Source organism: Platichthys flesus, chromosome 5, assembly GCF_949316205.1.
Source record: "Platichthys flesus chromosome 5, fPlaFle2.1, whole genome shotgun sequence".
NCBI lineage: Eukaryota > Metazoa > Chordata > Actinopteri > Pleuronectiformes > Pleuronectidae > Platichthys > Platichthys flesus.
The window spans coordinates 27,417,267-27,435,154 of NC_084949.1; the positions used below are offsets into that span (position 1 = coordinate 27,417,267).

The window sequence follows — 17,888 nt, forward strand, 5'->3', positions numbered from 1 at the left end:
GGATGGCTCCTGATGTCACTTCCTGTTTGTTTCTATACTTATCAACTGTCCAACGTGTTTCAATCAGAATGTGTCTTATTTTGAAAACCTGAGGAGGACGAGTGCTCGGCCTCAGTCCACATGTTATTTACTGACACTTTCTTAGTGATCAGGAGCAGGTGAGTGCAGGTGAATGGAGTTGATGAGGTGGACGTGACTGACAGGCTGGGTGAGTGACAGATGACTGAGGGACAGTGAGCAGAGCAGAACTGAGACAATTTAAATAAATAATGACCCAATAAGAAAGAAAGTCTGAAAAGTGAAGAAGGATTTAAGGACCTCAGAGTCTCCAGTCGACAGTTTGGACTCTCCAGTCCAGAACACAGCAGCTTCACTCCTGAATCCTGCAGGTTGTTGTGGCTCAGATCCAGTTCTCTCAGATGTGAGGGGTCTGACTTCAGAGCTGAGGCCACGACTTCATAGTGAGTCGCTGAGAAGAAACAAGCACGGAGTCTGTAATTAAAGAAAATATCAAATCTGTGAGAATTAAATCAGAAAACAAAACATTCATACAAAGCGTGATCATGTGACCCTCACACACACTGACACACACTGACACACACACATACTGACACACACTGACACACACTGAAACACACTGACACACACACACACACACACACACACACACACACACACACACACACACACACACACACACACACACACACACACACACACACATACTGACACACACTGAAACACACACACACACAAACACAGACACTCACACACACACACACTGACACACACACTCACACACACACACACACACACACTGACACACACACACACACACTGACACACACTCACACACACACAGACACACACACTGAGTGTATTTGAACATGTTATTGATCATGTCTGGACTCACCGAGCCTTCCTGCAGTTCCTCACAGCTGGGATCAGTCTCCGTCGACCCTGGTCTGATGTGTTGAACTTCCTCAGGTCCAACTCATCCAGAACCTCCTCTGACATCTGCAGCATGTAGGCCAGAGCTGAGCAGTGGATCTCAGAGAGTTTCTCCTCTGATCTGTTCTCTGACGTCAGGAACTGTTTCATCTGCTGATGAACTGAGTGGTCGTTCATCTCAGTCAGACAGTGGAAGATGTTGATGCTTCTGTCAGGAGAAATGTCATCACTCTTCATCTCCTTCAGGTTGGTGATGACTCTCTGGATGATCTCTGGATTGTTCTCTGTCCGACCCAGCAGGCCTCCTAAGACTCTCTGGTTGGACTCCAGACTGAGGCCGTGAAGGAAGCGAACAAACAGGTCCAGATGACCATTTGTACTGGTGAGGGATTTCTCCATGGTAATCTTCAGGAGGTCATCCAGGGAGAAGGTTCTGACTGTGTTCTTACATGGTCCCAAGAAGTTGTTGAGTTCTTCTGTGTTCCTCTCGGTGTACCAGTGGAACATGTAGACTGCAGCCAGAAACTCCTGAACGCTCAGATGAACAAAGCAGTAGACTGATTTCTGGAAGATCACACACTCTCTTCTGAAGATCTCAGTACAAACTCCTGAGTACACCGAGGCCTCTGTGACATTCAGACCACACCGCTCCAGGTCTTCTTGGTAGAACATGATGTTTCCTTCCTCCAGATGTTTAAGTGCCAGCCTCCCCAGCTTCAGGAGAACGTCCCTGTCAGCCTGCGTCAGCTGCTGTGGAGTCGTCTCATGTCCCTCACCGTACTTGTTGTTCTTCCTCTTTGTCTGAACCAGCAGGAAGTGTGAGTACAGGTCAGTCAGGGTCTTGGGCAGCTCTCCTCTCTGGTCTGTGGTCAACATGTGCTCCAGAACTGTAGCACTGATCCAGCAGAAGACTGGGATTTGACACATGATGTGGAGGCTCCTGGACGTCTTGATGTGTGAGATGATTCTGCTGCACAGCTCTTCATCACTGAATCTCCTCCTGAAGTACTCCTCCTTCTGGGCCTCAGTGAAGCCTCGTACTTCTGTGACCCTGTCCACACATGAAGGAGGGATCTGATTGGCCGCCGCAGGTCTGGAGGTTATCCAGACGAGAGCCGAGGGAAGCAGATTCCCCCGGATGAGGTTTGTCAGCAGCACGTTGACTGATGACCTCTGTGTGACCTCAGACACAAGCTCCCTGTGGTTGAAGTCCAGAGAAGGTCTGCTTTCATCCAGGCCGTCAAAGATGAACAAAGGTTTACAGACAGTGAGCGTCTCTGCCGTGAGCTTCTGTAACGCTGGATGGAAAACATGGAGCAGCGTGAGAAGACTGTGCTGCTGGTCCTTCACCAGGTTCAGCTCCCTGAACGAAAGCACAGCCAGCAGATCCACATCCTGGTTCTCTAAACCCTCTGCCCAGTCCAGAGTGAACTTCTGCACCGAGAAGGTTTTTCCAACGCCAGCGACTCCGTTGGTCAGGACGACTCTGATGCTGCTCTGCTGGTCAGTGGAGGCATTAAAGATGTCCTGGACCTTGATGGGAGTGTCCTGGAGGATCTTCTTCTTGGAAGTCGTCTCAAGCTGCCACACCTCATGTTGAGTATTAACCTCTTCACTCTGTCCCTTTGTGATGTGGAGCTCAGTGTAGATCCTGTTGAGGAGGGTTCTACTTCCTGTTTCATCACTTCCTTCAGTCACATGTTCACATCTCCTCCTCACACTGAGCTTATGTTCATCTAAAACCTCCTGCAGACCACGATCTGCTGAAAGACAAGAAACAATGTCAGAGACAGAGAATCTGAGAATCTGCTGATTGTTTTCATCAGATACAGAAAAACTACAGAAAATAAAAGCTTTTTAACTTTGTGCTTTTCTAACGATGTTAAATGTTGATGCTGTATGAAGGAACAAAATAAAACCACATGTGCTGTTGTCAGAAGTGAAGACATCAGCAGACACATGTACAGTGCTGCTCTGACCGGCTGTCTGACCTCCAGCTCCTGTTCCCGATCTTTGTCCACACTGGGGACAGGAGGAGTCTCCTGAAGAGCCAGACTGGTCCCAGTATGAGGTGATGCACTGTCTGCAGAACCAGTGTCCACAGCTGGTGGAGACTGGATCCTTCAGGACGTCCTGACACGAAGCACAGCAGGACGACTGCTCCTCCTCAGAAACATGACTCCTCTTCCTCTCCCTGTGAAGACATGTCCTGATAACTCACATGTCACAGTCACAGGTTGTCATCACTTCTGTCAAGGAGGTTTTGTTTTCACCCAGTATGTTTGTGTGTTGGTTGATTAGTTAGTGGGATTATAAAAAATACAGATTACCAGTAAACTTGGTGGAAGGTTGTGGTCTTTGAACCAGATCGGGGGGGGGGTCCTCTTTCACAGACATGTTCAGAGGACTGATGTTTACCAGTGTGTGGAATTTGGTGCAGATCCAAATCAAAATGAGTCTCTAGTGGATTTCAAAGTGGTTTCATAAGGAGCGTGTTGGTTCTTGGTGGAGGTCTGAGCTCTTTGAGTGATTCTGAGAGATTAGTCACCAACTTCAATGAAGCTGTGTCCTAATGCAGGGGCCACACTAGAGGAGACTAGATCCTCTTCAGAGCAGGTCCCAGTAGAAACAGTCTCTTACTCTGTGTGTGAGGGTCCAGGTTCTTTCCTGAAGTTCAGAGGATAATCTTTGGACCAGTCACTCTTCAGAGACAGACAGCTGGACCCTGGAGACTCTGCTCTCAGTCTGTGGTCCTGACCTCTGCAAACACAAACATGTTTTTATTCAGAACACATCATTCACTGGTTCATTCTGTGAGGATTCAATTTGGAGCTTCACATGTTTGTAGCAGGTCTCTTACTTTGTGTGTGAGGGTTCAGGTTCATTATTGAAGAATAGAAGAAGATCTTTGAACTGGAAACTCCTCTGAGACAGACATCTGGACCCTGGAGACTCTGCTCTCAGTCTCTGGTCCTGACCTCTGCAAACACAAACACGTTTTTATTCAGAACTCATCATTCACTGGTTCATTCTGTGAGGATTCAGTTTGGAGCTTCACATGTTTGTAGCAGGTCTCTTACTTTGTGTGTGAGGGTCCAACTTGCTCTGAAGTGTCCTCGTCCATGTTGCACCGTATGCGGCTCAGTTGTGGTTCAGGCCACGCTGCTCTTCTAGATAATCAAGGTCTGGTCTATTTCCTCTGGTTCTGCGCTCAGTTTACAGCAGAACACAGTGAAATGATCTTTCACACCAGTTTCAATGTTAATCTGTTGAAAACATCACAAACACAAATATTAGCAACACTTCCTGTAGCCGACCCATTTCAAAATAAAAGCACGCCAGCGTTTCTGTCGACTGAATCAATTCATTAATTTTTAAATGTTTTTATTGTGAAAGAGATGCAGGGCTTCATAGTTTGTAGTTTATTTGAGTACACAGGACTTACAAGGAAATACAGTGATCACATCAGAAACCTCAGGAAGGACAAGAGTCTCTCTCTCTCTCTCTCTCTCTCTCTCTAAGCCTCCATTATTTTTGGGATATTTCAGTCAATCGCCTGAGTTATTCAGCCAGTTTCAACCATTTCATTGAGAAAATTATTAAATTAATCATATTCATATATTTTTTAGAGTACCAGCCAATAAGGGTGTGGAGGTGTACTATTGCACAAGCACAATAATAAAGTTCCCTTTCATGTAATATTGGTTTATGTCATTGGTAAATCCACCAATAAACCTGCAGAGCCTCAAACAAACGTTGAATAACAAAGTATTTTTGCAACTTGAGCATTTCCTAATCTTCACTCAAACCAGTCAACTACATTAAAGTTAATGAATAGAAGCTTGTAAAAGTTAATGTGTCTTTCAACCCCCGGCCACTAAGAGAAGGAAACTCAACATCTAGAATCATGTTCACGTCATAAAGGCTGGAAATGAATCACAGAAATTTATAGACAGTAACACTGAGAGCACATCAGTCAGCTTGAAGCAGCACTCTGTGTCTCCACTCAGTTCTATGGCTTTGTGCCCAAATGAAGGTCAAACACAAGCAACAACTTTATATTCACTTTAAAACTCACACAAAGCCAGTATGAAGTTGTGTGTCTGTGTGTGTGTGTGTGTATGTGTGGGTATGTGTGTGTGTGTGTGTGTGTACCTGGCTCTGCAGGTCGTTGTTCCTCACACCTCAGCCAGTGAGTCCAGAGCTTTACTGGGATCCACAGTGAAGACTCTGGACTGGTTGGTGACCACTGCTGTAACGTGTGATTGTGAAAACACGTTGTGTTATTAAACACTTGATGAACAGATGAAGATAAAAAGTGAAGCTGTGAGTTAACTCTGTTAATTAGTCCTTTGAAGTCTCTTTGATCCAGACCTGCTGTTCACATCTGTCTCTGGAATCCGATCACATGACGTCTGTCACCAGGTGTGAACTGACAAACTTAGAGTCATGTGATCAGCAGACGGATGTTAACAGCAGGTGTGAGAGTGAGACAGGGAAACTTTCAGAAAGTTGTGTTCACACTCACCTGCTCACTTTGCTTCCTTCTGCTCGTCCAGGTGAAAATGGAGTCTGACCGCTCCCTGTTCTCAGGCTCCTTCTCCCTGAACCAGTTCACTCTTGATTCCACCCAGTTCAAAGTCCAGTTCATACCCATGAAGATGAATTGGTTCACAGTTCATGTTTTATTGTGATGTTATGATGTAGATAACAAACTTAGGATCATGTATTTAGTTAATAATGGACGGTGTGGGATCATGAATCCAGATCTTAACTTTCACACTGAGTCCTGACTGGGAGCGTCTACTGGGACTGAGCCGTACAATGAGATTCATCATGATGTTTAAATGAGCCTCAGAAACTCTGGAGTCAAACACGTCTTCATCATGTGAACTCGATGAAGAAGTGTTTCCTTGAGATCGGTCTGATCCGTCAATAGTTTGTTAAAATGTGGAAAACTCCAGGACCAGAGAGAGAGGGGGGGGGGGGGAGAGAGAGGTGGAGATGCAGAGAGAGAGAGAGAGAGAAAGAGAGAGAGAGAGAGAGAGAGAGAGAGAGAGAGTGAGAATCTGGGGACTCGTGGACAGGAAGAAGAGCTCATGTAGGAGCAGCAGATCTGGGGCCAGTCTTCAGGAGGTGGAGGAGAGAGACCTGATGACAGCTTCTTTCTTTAATGAGATGTGATGATGTTAATAAAACACCTTCAGGTTCCTGTGAGAAACACAAGTTTGTGTTTGATTCTCTAGATTCTCAGATTCAGAATGTCTGCTGTTCTTAGAGGTGGTAGTGACATCACAATGTTTACTGCTGTTAACTCTTTAAAATGTATAAGATATAAACCTCTCAAGTGTTTTCATTGTAAAGGTCACCTTAGTGCACTTTATCTGCTCAGTCAATGTGTTCTGGAGGACAGATCAACTGCATTTATTATAGTCTGTGCATATTTATCTGACAGAAGCCTTAAGTTATAAGGATAAGGGATCTCCATCTGTATTTGTTTATTGTTTGTGTTATTGTGTATATATTTGTTTCTTTATATCTGAATGTTCTAACTGGGGGGAATGACGTCAGGGGGTTGTTCTGTGTGAACCTGGGGTTTGGAGGAAGTGTTGATGTGTGTGATTTGTGTAAAGTTGAGTGGTTGTGTTCACTTTCCAGACTTTGTTTGTGTGCACAAGGTGCTGCGTGTGTATAATTAGGTTCATTGAAAATACAGATTATTAATTGCAACGTTCTGGATTAATTTCGTTATGATATATATTATTTCATGTGAGGTGGGGCCAGAGGACAAGGTTATCGGTCCTATGAAGTATTACAGTTTTTCTCAGTTGTTAAAACACAAAAAGCTAAAATTCGGCACAATTTGCACAACCTTCACTTCATGTACCAATCACTCGGCCCAATTTGGCACTACTTCACACTCCCTTATCTGCATTAGACTCTGACTTTCATTCTTTACACTCTGATGTCAATTACACATCACCTTGTTGTCAAAACACTACACACAATGTCCAGTTGTTGCACACACTTCTCAAGTAAAATCTCAAAGCATCAACCTACAACACACAAATACTCAAATCTCTAAACATTCAGGTCTGTTGAGCTATTTCACCTCATTTTCACAGCCAACAGGAGACTGAAATTGTAGATATGGTTCATGAGAACAACTCTATCACACTCAGACAAATAAAAACTAGGATCCTGGCTGACCATGCTACATCTAGAAACGTCCAGACCGTCAGCCTCTCTACATTGGAGCGTATTCTTCATAGGACTGACATGTGGAGGAAACAAGTGTTCAGGGTCCCATTAGAACAGAACACAGGCATGAAGGAGTTACAGTGAGAGTTTGTGCTTGTAAGTACCAACATTCAGCTCTGACACATGCATGTATTGTACCTGTAATCCAATATTGTTCCTTTTCTACAGTGTCTCACTGTAGCCCACTGTGTTGACCTCTCTGTGTCCACACTGTAACTTCATTCTCACGCTGTCTGTGTCAGTGGATCAAGGAGCATGACACAGCTCATGTGTTGTACCAGTACATCTCTATTGATGAGGTGGGATTCAACCTGGTGAAGAGGAGGCGACGGGGCAGAAACCAGCGGGCCATTGTGGAGGTCCCCGGCCAGCGTGGTGGGAACATCACAATGTGTGCTGCAATGAATCACCATGGGATCTTGCACCGTCATGCCCACCTAGGGTTCTATAACGCTGCCCGTCTCCTCGTCTTCCTGGATGGCCTGCATGACCTGCTGGTACCACCTGGTCAGGTAGATGATCCACAGCGATCCATCACGTTGTCATCTGGGACAATGTGAGCTTCCACCGAGCTGCTCAAGTGCGTGAGTGGTTCCAGGACCACCTACATTATTTCCGTTCTATACCTTCCACCTTATTCTCTTTTCCTGAATCCCGTTGAGGAATTATTTTCAGCTTGGAGGTGGAAGGAATATGAACGGAACCCACAGGACCGGGTCCCACTGCTCCAGGCCATGGTGGAGGCCTGTGGCGACGTGAGTGTCGAGGCCTGTCAGCATTTTGTGTGTGAGGTTTTCAGTTGTCTGTGTGCAGTTTTGAGAAAGCCGTTATTGTTCTGAAAAACGTGTGTTAACAATTGTGAAAAACTGTAAATGGTTGAAACTGAGCAGGATCTTAATCTAAAAAAACTCCAGCTCGACTTCTACAGAAGTGAAAGTCAAATTAAAATATAAAAGCAACTTATAACTCAAAATGTTCCAATACCAGCATCAGAAATGCCTTCTAAAGTTTGGGTCGGCCTTTGGGATAGGGTTAGGCCTTTGGTGAGATCCACACCGATCCAATGCTACGTCTTAAAATAATATTAGTTTCACAAGGATTAAACTGCAAATGTCTTTCTTGGAAATCACCTCTTCTGAACCGCTACATAACAGCAGCTGTTTGTCCTTCACACAAAAAACAGATTCTCTGATTAAAAACCGATCTTCAAATCTTCGACCTTCTTTAAATGATCTGATATCGATTCATAAAAAGAAGGAATCCATCTTTTAGTAGAAGCCTTTTCCCCTGAGTGACCTCATTGTGCATGAGAACAGTGGGAACATTTCATCCAGTTAGCGAGTCGCTCCACTCATATCTGTGTCTGAGTACACACACACACACACACACACACACACACACACACACACAGGCTCTCTCACACACACACACACACACACAGGCAGTGTTGAATTGACTGGACCGAACCTGATTCCTGATCCGTCACCATTGTTTAATAACTCAATAAATGTGATCGTGGGTTTGTGTGTGAAGAGCGATGAGCAGTTTGAACGGTCATTATTAATATTGTCACTTGATAAAGACTCGTGCAGTTTATGTGAGAGCACTAATGTCCGTCTCGGTTTCTCCTGCCAGGCCTCAAGTCAACACTGATGTCCGGTTGAGCCCATCACACTTTTCACTGGAGCCAAACACAATACACTTGTGGTTTTACTTGAATGTTTCTGTCGTCTTCAAAACCAAACAAGCTTTAAAAACTCACTGAGTGCATGTCGGGTCATTCTGATTCATTGTGACTTCATGATCCGGAGCTTCTTTCACAAATTGCACACGTTCTGCCAAATCTGGGGATCCATCCAAACGTGGTGTGGATATCTGGTGGTTGGCTGCAGACACCAGTGCTGATGGCATGGTTCTAAAGCTGAGATTTAAAGCTCTCTAAGCCTCCTTCTGTCTGTGGATCCATGATGAAATGTTCCTCATCTTTCTCCAAACTACGCTGACGTTTCCCAGAAGCTGCTACAGCTACAGACTCCTTCCATGGAGAGAGTCGTCTTTAGAGCAAAGTGGGAACAGCCAGGGAGCAGAATGAAGCTCGTTTCTCTTTAACACAGAAATAAATCCTGACTGATGAAGATATTAGGGGGTAAAATATATCTGATACAGATTTATACTAAATACAATTTAGCCAAAATGGCTAAACAGGCTAATTATCAAAACCTTTTATTAATGAGCATTGGACCTGTCATTTTAAACTGAATATTTAAAATGTATAGATTCCTAAGAGGCCGCTATAAAACTTAAAATGTTAATGTCACAGAGTCTAACCTATGTTTTTCTATTTATTGTTATTCTCTTGGTCTGTATACGTTTCTATTCTTGATAATACAATTACATAACTCAAACCAAAGAACAACCATATATATGGAACATGAATTAAAAAACAAATGTTTTAGGTGAAATCCAGACACAAGTGCTCAAACCGTTTTGTTAGCAGGTCAATAGGAGTCGTCTGATCAGAGCCTCCTGCAGACGGATCAGAGTCACGACGTCCTGACTCTGTGTAGATAGTGAAACGATGAAGTCTGACTGTCTGCGTGCACGGTAACATCTTTATGGACGATGGTGCCAGCGCACGGGACGAATGGGAACATGGCCGCCGCTGTAGCTCTAATCGTGTCCGTTGTGTTTCAGGTGTCAGTGTGCGTCGCCCCAGCTGAGTTGGTGAAGTCACCTGACGTAACCCCCCCACACACACAGACGTGCCAACAGAGGGACAGGATGCCCATTCCTCCCCCTCCCCCCCCACCCCCGGGGCCGCCGCCCCCACCCACCTTCCATGAGGTCAGTGACCGGACAGAACTCGCAGCTCGTCACCAGCAGTAGAAACAGTTCAGTGTCGGAGAATTTATCTAAAAACCACGAGTCCACGCCGGTTACTGTTTGACCAGTGAGGTGTCGATTGTGTTGACGTGTTGTGTTACATTAGACTCTCTACACTTCTTTCTGTCTGAGACGTGTCCCTCCCTCACAACCCCATATATATAGATATATTGATATATTGATATATCTATATATCAATATATCTATATCTATTTAAATATAGATATATCTATATCTATTAATATAGATATAGATATATATATATCTATATATAAAGGCTAGATGTCTCCCCAATGGAGTCGAACGTCCGCACATGGCGGCCATCTTGTGTCAGGCGGCTCGCTCACCCATAACATTGTGTTGTAATGGTACGTACTTTTTAAATAAACATAACTTGTTCAATTTTCAACAGATTTTTAAACATTTTGGTTTTTTATAAACTTCAGAGATGTAGTTATGACACTGCATACTTATGAATAATTGTTATTTTCCAAAAAATTGAATAATGTTCTTAAAGAGGTACAAGATTTCCCTTTACAAATACACATCAAGAATTCTTTTCTTTTCTTTAAAAAGTACATGTACCACTACCAACACAATGTTATGGGTGAGTGAACGTCTGACGCAAGATGGCTGCCATGTGGCCGGAAACGCGGACGAGACATCTAGCCTTTATATATATATCTATGCACGACCCTCTCTGCCTATTCCCCCACTAATAGTTTTTTTTTTTTCTTTTGCTAATGCTTACTGTGTCATTTACTTCACCATAGTCGAGGGTAAGGACACAGGACGTAGACTTTGTCTCTTTCTGGCTCTTCTATGTTTATGGCTCCTGTTATTCTATTGTAAAAAATAACCCCCACCCCCCCGACAGGCGAACACGACTGCTCCCAAGCTGAGCTCATCCGGGGCTAAAGGCAGAGGAGCGCTGCTGACCGACATCTGCAAAGGAGCCAAGCTGAAGAAGGTCGGTGTGGTCAGTGACCGGAGTGCCCCCGTTATAGAGAGTGAGTTCACTTTCATATTCACTCAACCATATTCCAACACACACACACACACACACACACACACACACACACACACACACACACACGTGTGTTGTTCATGGAATGTTTGATATATACTTTTTCTTTTGACCAGAATCAGGAGGAAGTGGCGGAGGAGGAGGAGGAGGAGGAGGCGGAGCCCCAATGGGGATGGGGGGGCTTTTCCAAGGTGGTGTGCCAAAATTACGTCCAGTTGGAGGTAAAAACTTATTTAAAAACACCAACTGTAACAACGACCTCAGTAATAAACACACTGACACAGAACAGTGGATCTAAATGATAAATTCATCCATAGAAAACAGTTGGAGTCTTTTCCGTAGCAGAAACATCTGATTCCACGTTTTCATTTTATAATCAACAATAACTTTGGGAACCAGAAAACTCAAAATGTAACAACAGATGGTCGTGAAGTGTATTTTGATGTTTGTCTCGACTCTTCTTATCTTCAGTGCACCTCAGTCTGTAGATCGAGTTAATGATCAGTAGATGATTGATAATGAAGATCTCTGTTGGTCTCATGTTCCTCCTGCAGTCGTTCTGCTGCAGTGCATTGACCGCCTCCTCTTTGTCCCCCCCCCCACAGATGGCTCAGCAGGGGGTTCAGTAGGCAGGTCTGCACTGAGGCCCCCGGGGGCCCGGTCCGCGGCCCCTCGCCCCCCAGCCGGCCGCTCCAGTTCACCCTCCCCACCAAACAAGCCCTCTCCACCGGAGCACCAGCGCTCCCACCGCCCCTCCCTCCCCGACATCTCCCGTCCCGCCAGCAGCGGCTCGTCCACAGGCGGCGGGATGAAGCACAGCACCTCCGCCCCGCCCCCTCCTCCACCCTTCAACAGGGTCGGCCGTGGCAATGCTCCGCCCACCCCCAACCAGAAAGCACCTTCCTCATCCTCTCATAGCAGAGAGAAGCCCCTCCCCCCTACGCCCAACAGAGGTCCCACGCCCCCCAGCTCGGTGAAGCCGCCATCTTCCAGCAGACCTCCAACCGGGGGCTCCTCTGCTCCTCCGCCTCCCCCGCCCTACAGACCTCACACCTCAGTCTCCAACGGGCCTTCCCACGTAGACGGGGGCGGAGCTCCGGAGCTGCCACAGAGACACAACTCGCTGCACAAAAAACACACATCAGGAGGCGGCAACCAAGGACGAAGCCACGCGCCTCCACCTCCTCCTTCTCCGTCTCCATCTTCTCAGCCGGTCCCGAGACCTCCACCACCTGCCAGAGAGCCGCCTGGACGCAGAGCAGGTACACCTCCTCAATGTGGTTTAACCCTTCAAGACCGAAGGCAACAAATCAAACCTCAGCGTCAAACCAAACACCTAAACCCTGAAGAGCTGACCGAATAACTAACATTCATAAACACTTTATTTCTAAACCTCTGCAGCAGATACATAAATATATATTTGATATCTTAAAGATTTGGCCTTTTCCCTAAACTTCAAACTCACAGAGATTCTTCTTCTTCCTCCTCATTCACGTCTCAAGCTGCTTTCTGACATGCACTGACTTCTGGGGCATGTGTGAACACAAACGTCCGAGTGAGAGGCTCCAGATTCTCTGTGCACTTCACCCACTGGCTCCTTGGTGTGAAGTTCAGTCAACACTGAGTTTTTCATGTGCTTTTGATTCGGTGCCTTAGGTCTTAATGGGATCAGTGGTTTCAGCTCAACCAACTTGTCCAACAGGTCGAGTCTCGTGTTGTGTCCGTCTCAGTGAGATGATGTTGGACAGCGTTGATGAAGACGTCCTCAGTCTCTGTCCTCAGCTGAAGGAATGTTCGTGAACAGGCTGAAGCACGTTTCCACTCGTCTCCTTGAATTCCCAATCGCACGTTCTGCAGGTCTGAAAATAGAGCGCAGGGCGTGAGGGGATTTCTTTGACTCTGTAAATCACACAAATGGCTTTAAAGCCAGATGTGAGTCCAGCCACTTAACAAACTGTGGTTTAATCCTTAACTTGATACCTCCAGCTGCTGGTGTTTGTGGAAACTTTCCCCTCATTGCAGCGACACTATTCAACACATGGAGCAGATATGTTGTGTGTTGACGTGTGTGTACAGGCCCAGTTGTGGATGGTGACACACAAGATGCCTCCGCTCCTTTCAGAAGGTGAACTGCGTGTGCGTGTGCGTGTGTGTGTGTGTGTGTGTGTGTGTGTGTGTGTGTGTGTGTGTGTGTGTGTGTGTGTGTGTGTGTGTGTGTGTGTGTGTGTGTGTGTGTGTGTGTGTGTGTGTGTGTGTGTGTGTGTGTGTGTGTGTGTGTGTGTGTGTGTGTGTGTGTGTGTGTGTGTGTGTGTGTGTGTGTGCGTGGACATAGAAACAAACACTGGCGGATGAAAGACCCCGTCACCTACAACCTGTAAAACTGGTAAACATAGAAACCTTTAGTTCCTCGGTGCAGATGAATAGAAACTTTCATTTCCTGATTTGAATCCAGAGTGAACTCCAAACAGGAAGCCACTTGTGAGCTGAAGCTTTGTGTTGTGATTGGACAACGGAGCGATTCTCCACAAGGCCTCCTGGTTCCTCTGCATTCCTCAAGCCCTGTGGAATATTCCAGCATTCCTTTTCCCTTCACTGTGCTCACAGGACGTCTGATCCTCCTCTTATTCTCACCCCTTCACATTATACTCCTCTTTTTCATTGCTGGCATCAGTCGAGGACAATGATGTGTTACTGGTCCAGTGTCGGCTGGAACTGGGAATAATTCCACCGGCCACAGTTCATGACTGTTTCTGTTCCAGCTAAACTGGGACCCACTGGTCAAGCTGCTTCACTTCTGTGTAAAGTTTATTACTGTGACCGTAGACATTTGCTTTGTTATAGTTTTAAACTATAGTTGTAAATAAAGATGGCCGACATGATGGCTCCGAAAAGTGAAGCCAAAGCGTCTTGAAGGCCCCCTGGTGGCCGGCTGCGCCATCGCTCAGGAATTCACTCACTGACTCTGTGTCACTTTAAACTTTTCCTTGAATATTAAGTTCAGTGTATTGATGGTTTGTTGAAGTTATGTTGTAGGTACTGTGTACTACTAGTGTGTGTTTGTGATTGTGTGTGTGTGTGTGTTGTCCACGCAGCTCCCCAGGTTCCCCCTACCGGGTCTCGTAACGGAGGTCGGGACGCTCCTCCGCCACCCCCCCCGTACCGTGTCAACAGCTCTGCGATCTCAGAGTCCCTCAACCGAGTGGGAAAACCTCCTCCTCCCTCCTCCTCCTCCTCCTCCATCTCGTCCTCCACCTCCTCCCGCACCCCGGCCGGACCTCCTCCACCTCCACCGCCCATCAGGAACGGCCACTCCAACTTCTCCTCTTCCAAGTCCATCATAGGTGAGTGGGGACAGAGCAGCATGGTCTCATTCCTTCTGCTTCTCCATGGTTTCTCTTCACAGACACAGAAGAGTTTAGATTCTCCCGTCGTCCTCGTCTCTGTTTGATCCTCGAGTCTCAGGATTTGTTGACGTGTTGATGTTGAAGCACAAAGCCATGTGAGGAGAGAGAGAGAAGCAGTTGATCACAACAGTTGTCGAGCTGAGCGGAGTTTCAAGTGGTAACACAAATTAAAATGATCGACCTCTTCTTAAAAATCCTCCTTCTCTTCCCTCAGGTGATTTTGAATCCAAGTTCAACTTCCACCCGATGGAAGAGCTTCCACCTCCGGAGGAGTACAGGCACTTCAACAAGGTCTACCCCAGCAGAAACAACAAGGGTACGGCTGCAGCAGCATCATAGTCAGTGGAGACCTGGTGGAGCACAAAGTACTCACATATACATATATATATATATATATATATAAATACAACATGTCTGATCTTTAGCTTCCATCAGTCAGGTGAATCTGTACAATGTGTTTTCAGATGAGTTTGTAGTTTGGATGCAGATCTTTACCAGCTCCGACCTTGAGTAACCTCTGTCTCTCTGCCCTCAGGCATGATGAGAGGAGCCCCTCCAGCGCCGCCGGTCGGGAGGTGAACGGGCCTCAGCTCAGGACTTGAACTCTCAGTCAGCCGACTCGGTGGACGGTCAGGAGGGAGTGGTGAAGACGCACTCCAATCACAAACACGCTCGACACTAAACACACACACTAAACACACACATTCACTAACATCAAACCAGCAGCCAGAAGCACAGTGGCCAAAAGAGTGAACACTACCACAGCACGCAGGTGGGACACGACTCGGAGTCACTTTCTCACTTTGCACGAGAGAATCACAAACACTCGGAGACGAGAAGCCGTCTCCAGCGTCACGACTGAGACACCTGGACTTCCTGCTGACCGGAAGCAGAAGCCTCTGTTCCACACCACAGATCAGGACCCAACTCCCAACGCTTCCACTCTGTGCATTCCACCTTTTTAAAATGCATATTCATGATGACAATGCTGATTTTCATAACTCTGAATAACATCTTTTGTTTTGTTTATTTAATTGTTTTTCTGGTGTCAGAATTAATTTGCGAGGGAGAGAAAGAAAGAATCAACGCTACGAATGGAAACTGAGTTTTCATCAAATGAATCCCACTGAGGTGTTGAAGCAGAACTGATGAGGGGCTGGTTGATGCTTTTATTTTGGGGGGGTGGGTTTGTCTGAGTCATTCCAGCTGTGCAGGTGAGGCTGCGTTTAGATCCTCTCGTGTCAGTGGCCAAAAGCAGGTGAAGTCAGGTGAGCTGCAGAGAGAGGAATGTCTCCACACTGGTTTTCTATAGAAAGATCATTTCTTCTGGATCGTGGACGAGATGAATCACGGGAACATTCAGCCTCGCTGCTGGTTCACTGTCACGTTCAGATCGGGTCGGTTTCCTGCTTCTCTTCTTCCTCATCTCTCCTTCATCTGGGGACGTTTTTATTTCCATCTTCACTCGATGTTGCACAGGAGCTGATCTGCTCCACTGAGACACTGTGCACGAGGCTCATTCGTGCACGTGACACATCAGGATCCCGTTCACATTGATGTGAAACAGGAGGAAGCTGATGTGTGCGACCAGCTGTCGTTCACGTAGCCAGCGTCTCTCTCTGGGTCCGAGGCTGAATTGTTCTTTGCTCCTCTGGACCGTGTCTTGATGATATTTAGCTGCAGAGTTGTGGAGGAGCTGATCAGGGATCAGTTATCACTTTCTGTGGATTTCCTCTTCCAGGGAAGTCCGTGTTAGATCTCCACTATGTTCAGAACTTCCCAGTTGGACCTTTGTGCTGGTGGCCAGTGGGAGAAGCACGACGTGGCCACAGGAGGCGCTGTTGGGAACTTGCTCTGCAGTTTGTACAGATTGGAGCTGGGAGCAGCGAACCAGAAACAAGAGGAACACTTCAGGGCCAGATGTTTGAAGAACATGGAGCTTCTTCACTACACTTTGCTTTTAGCTTGACTTTAAAACACTAATGACATATTCAAAGAGACCAAGCAGGAGAAGTGACCACGAAGAAGAGCTTGTTCAGGGCCGACTCTCCGTTCTCAGCCATGTGGCGCCCCCTGCTGGTCTTTGCCTTACACACATCTGTTGTCTCTCTCCGCGGTACCAGTGCTTTTATTCAGATTTATTTTTTCTTAGGGGGAAGATGATGACGTCAGAGTAAATAAGAAACGAGTCTCTTTGAAAATGCAATAAATATTGTGTATTTACATAATGGAATATGTTAATCATAGTTGTTGATCTATTTTGATGTTGTAAAAAGGTTGTAATATAGGAAAGAGAGATGGTGAAGAGTTGAACATTGAGCAGACTCTCTGGATGTGTGACCACATGAGGGTGAAGGAGCTGAACGGACGTGTGACACTTTGTCAACAAGAATCAACTTTGGGGATCATGTTTCTTTACAAACAACAACACCCAGCCGGCGGGTGAACGAGGGAACCTGGTGGCTGATGGACACGAGAAACACAAAGGACAAATGAAAGTCCACTTCCTGTCCAGCGTGTGCGTTCACCTTGACCCACAGGTGAGGCGTCACGCTGGTCTCCTCAGGTTCTCACCTTGTCTCTACTCTAACAAGAAGAAACCAACCTGTGGTCATTTCATGTTAACCAACCCTTGTTTTTATCATTTGAAATAAATTCAAATAAATGTCTTCCTGTCGGGGAAAAGGGAACCTGATGCTGCGTCTGTTTTTATTCTGCTGGATTCCTCTGGACTGAATCTGTGTCACCTGGAGCAGACCAATCCAGAATCAGCACTTTGAAGATGTTGTTCCAGACGTGTGAGGTGGTCTGCCCCCTCGAAATGGTTTCTCCCACATTAGGAACAGTTGAAGCAGATTAAACAGTTTGTACATGTTCAGAGGAGACAGGGACAAAGTTAATGGTAATAATGTCAAATTAAATACAATGAATAATGTGTCTCAATTAGAAAGACAATGTGGTTCTACACACATGGAGACATACTGAGGGACAAAGGTGGACAATAATAAAGACAAACTTAAACACACTGTATGTGACTCTTTATATATACAGTGTATATACACACAAGCCACTAAATATTATATTAAAGGGGTGGATACCTCCTCTTACTCCTAAAGGGGATACAAATATATATTTACATGTAAAAAAAGATAAATAACTTAAGGGTTGTTTCAGTATCATTGAAGAACTTAATGAATGAAATAACAATTGTAATGATTGTACCAGTGTTCCTTCAATTGTTGTCCTCTATATAAGCACCATAGAGGAGCAACACCCATAAACTAACCATAAAGCCTTATCAAAGAATCAGATCTGTAATGTTCTGCTGTCTGAGAACAGGACAAGAATTCAAAAAAGATTTT

The 17,888-nt window shown here is 45.8% G+C and overlaps 1 protein-coding gene across 1 annotated transcript; it reads left to right on the plus strand.

The window, feature by feature from the left end:
• The first annotated feature begins 9,430 nt into the window (after positions 1–9,430).
• LOC133954052 (WAS/WASL-interacting protein family member 2-like) lies at positions 9,431–17,216 on the plus strand. The gene is made up of 7 exons (XM_062388325.1): positions 9,431–10,056; positions 10,973–11,105; positions 11,239–11,343; positions 11,728–12,384; positions 14,215–14,463; positions 14,741–14,842; positions 15,062–17,216. Exons 1-7 carry the CDS (start codon positions 9,835–9,837, stop codon positions 15,103–15,105), a joined length of 1,512 nt encoding a protein of 503 aa, XP_062244309.1. The 5' UTR covers positions 9,431–9,834; the 3' UTR covers positions 15,106–17,216.
• The last annotated feature ends 672 nt before the right edge of the window (positions 17,217–17,888 follow it).